The 8,819-nt window shown below is 35.8% G+C and overlaps 1 protein-coding gene across 1 annotated transcript in view; it reads left to right on the plus strand.

Moving 5' to 3' along the window:
- The window catches only part of LOC137641790 (muscarinic acetylcholine receptor gar-2-like), a 126,915-nt gene extending 118,959 nt beyond the window's left edge, over positions 1-7,956 (plus strand). Inside the window, exon 3 of the mRNA XM_068374511.1 lies at positions 4,470-7,956. Within this exon, the coding sequence (XP_068230612.1) occupies positions 4,528-7,431 (2,904 nt within the window). The 5' untranslated portion in view covers positions 4,470-4,527 and the 3' untranslated portion in view covers positions 7,432-7,956. The remainder of the gene's footprint in view (positions 1-4,469) is intronic.
- Positions 7,957-8,819: the final 863 nt, after the last annotated feature.

The raw sequence follows: 8,819 nt of genomic DNA on the forward strand, positions 1-8,819 counted from the left end.
GGAAACAATGATTTAATACACTTAAGGATTTAATGCATAACAAGTTATATTCCTTAATGTCCTGAAACAGCCTTAAACCGAACCAGGATATAAATATCAGTAGTTAACTTATAACCCGGAAGAGCAAAGTTTAAAAGGCTATTCATTGTGACCGGTAAATCAAAGACAAAAAAAGGAATGAGAATTGAGAGACCTTTGCTTTCTCAAATCTATTGTGGATATTCTTGTCTGCGAGCGGTGAAACATAATGATTACCACTTGACAATTGTGAAATTAAGGTATCGCAGGAGACAATGTTTTTCCTTCAGAGAAGGGAAAAATTTCAACCTTCAGGAAGAGCTTCCAAAAATCCTTTGGAAGTGTCCATGTGTACTGCTTGAAAGATTGGAAAATGATGAAATAAGAAGAATGGCAGGCGTAGTAAAGATTGCGGAGGTGATAAGAGTGTCAAGACTGAGATGGTAAGGGCACGAAATTGAGGATGGCTAGTGGAGAAGGAGTGAGGAGGGATTGGGAAGAACCTGTTAGCAGGGGGGAGAGGATCAAGAAGTATGCAGAGAATTAGATGGAGAGATGAGGTGACGGATGATCTAGAGAGAAGAGGTTTGGTGGATGAGGATACCTTTCATTAAAGGCATTGAAGACAATGCATCAGGCGACCGACCCTCTAATATAGAGATGAAAGTGGGAAAGAAAGCATGGAAAACTATACAATTCACTGTAATAATGATTTAACCGTGAATTTTTATGTATCATTGATGGACTACAGTAGATAATTCACCGATAACTTCGGATAAGAAAGAAATTATTCAATAGCTACAAATTGACTACTAAGATCAGGAAGACAACATAAGATATTTGCTCCGCTCAGATTAGAATTTAGAAGGTAGTTAGATATTTACAATCTGTTTTATCAGGTTTGTAATGTCAGGACAATCTACGGTAATATTTCGGTAGAGTGCCATCCAGCCAATGCCGCTTGCCAGTTCATAGGAGCTTAATGTTTCATTTTTTTCGCGAGCGAAGCGAGCGCATGCCAGAGCAAAAACCATTAGATTTGGGTAATATTTCGACAGAGTATAATGGTTTTTATCCGCTGTGCGTTCACTTCGCTCGCACAAAAACTAAGACAGCAAGTTTCTATGTACTGCTAAGCGGTAATGGCTCTGGGTAGGACACTACCAAAATATTACCATATCCACTTGTTATAATACCTTAGGCTTGGTGCAACAAAGCAAACTCGTAGAGTCAGTAAAATATAAAATTCAACTCTTTGTTTTAGCTAAGGGTTTCATTTCGTTGGAAAAACTTGATGTTTTGTAACCATGAATATTTTTGGTAGTTAAATTTTCCTCGTTAGCTCCAGAAGGTAAATATCTACTTCAGTAAAAAAAAAAAAATTACTGTACATCATTTTTAATAAGGAAAACATTTTAAGAAATTTGGAGATGGGCTACGTATTATTATTATTATTATTATTATTATTATTATTATTATTATTATTATTATTATTATTATTAGTAATGACATTAATAGTAATACTACTATGGATATTATTATTAATAACAATACTAATATTACTATCACTATTATTATCATCATTATCATTATATATATATATATATATATATATATATATATATATATATATATATATATATATATATATATATATATATATAGTGTGTACATTGCTATGGATACATGGCTTGTGAGTGCTTTTATGAGTGATTCTCATATATATTCATATATGCTTATTTATATCTATCTATCTATCTATCTATCTATCTATATATATATATATATATATATATATATATATATATATATATATATATATATATATATATATATATATATATAGGCTCTAGAGATTGTTAATATACATACTTTGGACAAACAGCATGTGTCAAACCCAGGACCAACATTGAAAGAAGGATAACCCTGGAATGGAGATCTTTTAATAAACAAAAAGAGATTATGAAAAGTAAAATGTCGCTTCCTTTAAAAAGAAAAGTATTTAATCACGTTGTCCTACCAGTTTTAAGTTATGCATCAGAAGTGTTAATAAAGTCTTGGAACATAAGCTAGTAACAACTAAAAGTGCTATGGAAAGAATAATGATTCAAATAAGAAACAGAAAATAAGCAATTATGGATTCAAGAGCCTATATGGCCGTTCAACGCCCAGGTTGGGGAAAATCTTGCAGGTTAAACTATACAGTACAAATTAAAGGTTGTTCAGCAAGATGGAACAAAGGAGGCAAGATTGGAAGTAAGGTAAAAGGATACAAACTAAGCACTTATCAACTCCGCGATCATCTACACCATCCCCTCCTACGCCTATTGACGCAAAGGGCCTTTGTTAGATTTCACCAGTCGTCTCTATCTTGGGCTTTTAATTCAATACTGAGCCATGTAGGCCTCGGTTTTCCAACTCTTCTTGTACCCTTACATACCAGAGTTTAAATTCGGAACGTAGTTAAGAGTAATTATTCCTATGGCAAGATTATGGGGGATACGTCCTTAATGCAGAGCACTCGAATTAGAAAAAAAAAATATATTAATCAGTGTATTGTTTTGACGTTGTTGATTTATCATGTGGAAAGCAAGTATTACAGTTCAAAGATTTTTCTTTATTATGACAAACGCTGCTCCAAAGCAATAGCAGCCACAGACGTACAAATATTTAGGAAAACAAACTTTTCACATTTGAGAATTACGTCTAAAACACGTATGAAGAATCACATCTAAAACGCGTAGGGAAGAATCACACCTAGAACACGTAGGAAAGAATAACATCTTAAACACGTGGGAAAGAATCACATGCAAAACACGTATGGTGAAAAGAAACACGCATGAAGAATCACATCTATAACACGTATAAGGAATCACATCTAAAACACGTACTAAGAATCACATCTTAAACACGGATAAGGAATCGTATCTAAAATACGTATTGAAAATCACATCTAAAGCACGTATTGAGAATCACATCTAAAACACTTATTGGGAATCACGTCTAAAACACGTATGAAGAATCACATCTAAAACATATACAGAATACAAAAGTCAATAACAAAGATTTCAAATCAGCCACGGTCATTTATTTTTTCTTCTAACTCGGAGTATTTACCTTTCGTTAGGCAACAGCCAACGAGCCTCAGGTATTTTTATTTATTTTTTTTTTCATTATTAATAAAACGACTCATATTTTTCGGTATACCAGTAAGTAGTATCTGTCTTTGCACTATGTTAGTATGAAGTATTCACTTACAATAGATTTCGAGAAAATACACCACCCCCTATACTACATTTATTAGTTAGTATGAAGTATTCACTTATAGCAGATTTCGAGAAAATACATCACGCCCTATACTACATTTATTAAAACAAATTATATGATATACATAAAAATACATGATCCAAAAAGATTATTTTAGTAATGAATCCATGACGGAGACTTTCACAAATCTTTTGCTACTTCTTTGGCATTTTTTGCAAACATATTAGAGAGAGAGAGAGAGAGAGAGAGAGAGAGAGAGAGAGAGAGAGAGAGAGAGAGAGAGAGAGAGAGAGAGAGAGGATGGGTAGATTTCTATTATCGACATACTGTTCTAAAATATAACTATCAACTAAAACTAGTCATGACGGTCAGCCGAGAGGTGTATATATATATATATATATATATATATATATATATATATATATATATATATATATATATATATATATATACATATATAAATATATATATATATATATATGTATATATATATATATAGAGAGAGAGAGAGAGAGAGAGAGAGAGAGAGAGAGAGAGACAGAGAGAGAGAGAGACAGAGAGAGAGAGATGTATATATATATATATATATATATATATATATATATATATATATATATATATATATATATATATACTGTATATATATATATATATTTATATATATATATATATGCATACATATATATATATGTATATATATATATATATATATATATATATATAGGGACGTAACTTTAAGGATTTAGTTCAAATTAATATCAATATATATATGCAAAAATAATCATAGTAGTAGTAGTAGTAGTAGTAGTAGTAGTAGTAGTAAGCGATGATAGGTATTTTGGAAAGAGACATTAAACTGCAGCAGAAATGATATAGAACAGGATATTTTATAAAACAAATATTACCTACCCATCCATATGACAGCCTTCCAATTATAATTTTTTCAAATCACTTATTCAGGTAGTGTGAACAATCATCCAAATCTCCCTATTGTGTTGAAAACTTGCGTATGTAAAGCTAATTATATACATTCCATTCCATCAGTATCATCTCTATTTCTATTTATTTCATTTATTTGAATTGAAACTACAGCATATGTAAATTTTAATCAATAATTTAATTTCATCATTTATATTCTATAACGTAAGATCATTTTCATTAATACAATTTTCTTTCCATTGCAGGAAACAGCAACGTGGTCGGAGTGGTGATGCTGAGAGCGGTAGGACTGGGGTTCTTAACATGACGGCGCCCCTGGGGGATACCCTGGGAATGGGCGGCACTGGGACGACATTGGTGCCCTACGTTGTCTCCTGGAATGGCGTACCAATAATCAACGACCCTTTCATCAGTTTCCTCAATGCATCTTCCGATCTTTGGGGAGACAACCTCACCTGCTGGGGGAACACCTCCCTGGAGTGTAGTGCATCCAATGCCACCGCAAAGGAGAGCGATATGTCTGGTTTACCGCCCTTTGAGCTCTGGCAAACAGTCCTCATTGCCATATGCTTGGCTTGCTGCATGATCCTGACTGTGGGTGGTAATCTTCTGGTGTTGCTTTCATTCATTGTAGAAAGAGCGATTCGTCAACCGTCGAATTACTTCATCGCATCTTTAGCTATGACAGATGTCCTCATAGGATCTATCTCAATGCCCTTCTATACAGTTTATGTCTTAATGGGAGAGTGGACACTTGGCCCCATATTGTGTGATTTATGGCTATCTGTAGATTATACCGTTTGCTTAGCTTCTCAGTACACTGTTTTACTTATTACCATAGACAGGTTTTGCTCTGTAAAAATTGCAGCAAAGTATCGTGGATGGCGAACAAGAACAAAAGTGATGGTGATGGTTGCCATGACTTGGATTATACCAGCACTTCTCTTTTTTATCAGTATCTTTGGATGGGAACATTTTGTTGGATACCGGTCTCTTCAACCCAACGAATGTGAGGTACAGTTTCTAAGAGACCCCGTTTTCAACACAGCTCTTATTGTCACTTATTATTGGGTCACCCTTGTAGTGCTTTTTGTTTTGTACGCAGGAATCTATAAAACAGCATATGACATGCAGAAAAAGTCAGAGGCAAAGCATAGGAAGATGCAAACACTTGTGGCTCTTAGTGCTGGAGGAATGGCTGGGATGGCAGGCAGAACAGCAGGATTAGGTATGAGCAAAACACAGAGCACTCTACTTAGCCAAGATAAGCCACAACCAGCACCACCTTCCATCAATGCACAGCCAGCTCAGGCTCCCCAAGGAGGATCAGGTGTCAGTGAATCATCATCAAGTCAAAAAACTTCTTCTAAGACTACAGAAACAACTAGCTTTTCTGAAAGACGTGGAGAACCAGCAGAAAAATCAGAGCGATCAAGTAGTCCAGCATTTGACTCTGATGAAGAGAGTAGTCAAGTACCATCATCCACACGCCGTTCAATGCCAAATAGTGCTGTTCCTCGCCTTGATCCACCATCACAACATCGTAAGACTCCAACAGCTGATGCTCTACCAAAAATTCCAGAACAAAGTGTACTAGATACATCAACAACATTAGAGGGGAGTTCTTCATCAGATGCTGGAATAGGAGCTCTAGCAGTCCAGCTTGCAAGATCTCTACCTTTTTCCCATAATCACCCATCTCCTAAAAAACCTCCAATCCTTCCTGATGTGGCCCTACATGAACAAAGTCTACATGGCTCAGGCCTTCTTGATGTAACATTAGGAGCTGCTACAGCACCTTTAGCCAAACGAATGTCTGCAGATTTTTCAAAGAATGATGACAACAACAGTGGTCAATCCAATAGTGGACATTCAGATGAGACACTAAGTATCCAGTCAGGTGGAGAAACGCCACCCCAGTCATCAAAACCACAACAACCTCTTCATCCAACTTCATTACCTCTTAGACCTATCAGTACTGTGCCTATCCTTCCACTAGCTGCCTCCACGCCAACTGACATGCTTGATGAGAGACTAATAGCTCCTCCTGCAATGTTTGCTGACACTATGAGTGTTAGCAGTATCTGCACATCACGTCCTCCTTCCTCCCTTAACTACGGCCCTATGGCCTATGATATTCTTACGGGTCTGGATACGGGTGATTTACGCTTCATGGATGAATCTTCAATTATTTTGCCCTCCCCTGTGGTGGAGGACCCACCATCTTCAGTATGGGCGGCTACATTACACAGCCCAGGCTCAGCCACAGGTCGTTCTCTAACTTCTTCTCTCACTACTCCTCATAGCATACACAGAAAGATGAGTAGAATGCAATCCCGATCCGATGACGAAGACTTAGAAATGAGCATTGAAGAAGCTGATGAGTCAGCAGATGCTGATGATGAAGGTGGTGACAAAGATGAAAATTCAGACCATTCGACCAATGTGGTAGTAACTTCAATCATTCATGCTTGTACAGCTGTGACCTCTCTTGCAGGAACAGAAAAAGATACTAGTCTTGTTAGTCCACACCAAGCAACAACAGTGAATGGTAATACTGCACAAAATGCTCACAATAGCATAACTACAACAGCCAATAATGCAAATAATACTACTGTAACCAATGCTCCCCCGCCTCCTGTACGACCAAGAACAAATATTGGAGGTGCAACTCCAGAGGCAGGTAAGCCAAGCGTTTCCAATGCAGGACCAACAAATCAGCTCATTACAACTCACAATGTTAACTCAAACAAAACCGTCACCAGTGTTGCCAGAACCGAATCTTCATCTTTGATAGAAAAGGACAAGGGTGGTTCCATAGCAGTAACCTCTGATGCTCAAAGTTCAATAAAGGGTTCCCTAAAGGGATCCAGGAAAGGCATTGTTAAATCAATTAGGAGTTTGAAAAAGAAAAAGAAAAAGAATGAAGGAGAAAAACGTCACCGTTCAAAATCTGAAAATCGAGCCAATAAGGCCTTGAGAACCATCTCAATTATTCTGGGAGCATTTGTCGCTTGCTGGACACCTTATCACATTTTAGCTATTGCTGAAGGCTTTTGCCAGTGTACAAACACGCATGTCTACATGTTTGCTTACTTCCTATGTTATGCTAATAGCCCAATAAATCCTTTCTGCTATGCGCTAGCTAACCAGCAGTTCAAGAAGACCTTCATGAGAATACTCAAAGGAGACCTTCACATAACGTAACACATCAGCATGGTAGATGCTCTGTTGGTATTTACTCAATTATCTGTGATATTTGTAGGAAAGCCACCATTATTTTCAGTGCTCAGTATGGTATGTACGGTTCTTTAAAGCCTTGCGCACGAAGTATATTCTGTCAGAGTGTACATATGACGCCTTGATCTGGCAATAAAAAAATAAAATTTACTTAGTAGGAGTAAAGTTTTGTATGGCACATGCTATAATTATTAGTACTCCTGTGAACACTATTTACATGACCATTAGTACTGAAAAGTATCAATTGAGAAATATTTTCCTAAAGTATATAGATACCACAATAAGTCAAGTGCGAGACTTATTCTGGTGTCGTTATATACAAAAATATCCTTTATAAACCAGCAATACTGATGATTTTTGTTATTATACCTCATTATTCTGCGTGTGCATGGCTGTAGGAACCATGTACATACTACCCTTCAGTGCTGCGTGTAAATACTATACAAAAAGACTTTTGAAATGTGCATATCCTAATCCCTGAAGTGTATATAAGCTGATATATAAATATAAATAAATAATATATATATATATATATATATATATATATATATATATATATATATATATATATATATATATATATACCTAGATCCATGAGATAGTGGTCTGCCTCATATGGAAAGTGTTCTGAAATTGTTTTAAGATTGTACGCACGAAGGCTTTCATATGGTCACACTGTGCTGATGGCCTTTCCTTTAAGATATGTCAGTATTGTTTTTCAAATAAGTCGACATACAAGAAACCATACATTCGCCGCAAGAGGACTTAAGTAAACTAAAACGTGTATAAAATGCAGTAATACAGAACTACGGTGTATGCACGATTATGTGTGTGGGTGAGCGAGCGCAAGCGTGTATCTATTTATTGAAAACGGGAAACCGTTTTCTGATCAAGTATTGTATATTACATGATTAATTATATGAATATATAAATATATGAGTTGTACAGAAGACGTAAGTAACTCATTTAATTGTGTGAAGAAGCCTCCAATGGCTGTTCTCTGTCTAACTTAAGTTGAGCTTATTTTGTAAATAAAAACTTGGATTTTATGTCTTGCTTTGGGAAGGTGTCCCAGACGCATAGCTTGGACCTAAACTGCCATAAATATTTGTTAGTGATTTTTTTGTTTACTCTGAGATTTTCCAAAAATAAGGAAATGTTCATGTTGGGATTAGCACTCTATGTCGGTTGTTATGAAAGTAGTGGAATGGTTGAGATTTCAGTACAATAAAATTGGTATTCCAGAAGTATTACTTTATTGTATATTTATGAACAATGTAATTTTGTGGATTACTTTAAAGGGACACTGGCATAAGTATTGTGAATTTTTTGTGCATCATGTTCCACAACTCTGG

This window comes from Palaemon carinicauda, chromosome 1 (assembly GCF_036898095.1).
Source record: "Palaemon carinicauda isolate YSFRI2023 chromosome 1, ASM3689809v2, whole genome shotgun sequence".
Classification (NCBI taxonomy): Eukaryota; Metazoa; Arthropoda; class Malacostraca; order Decapoda; family Palaemonidae; genus Palaemon; species Palaemon carinicauda.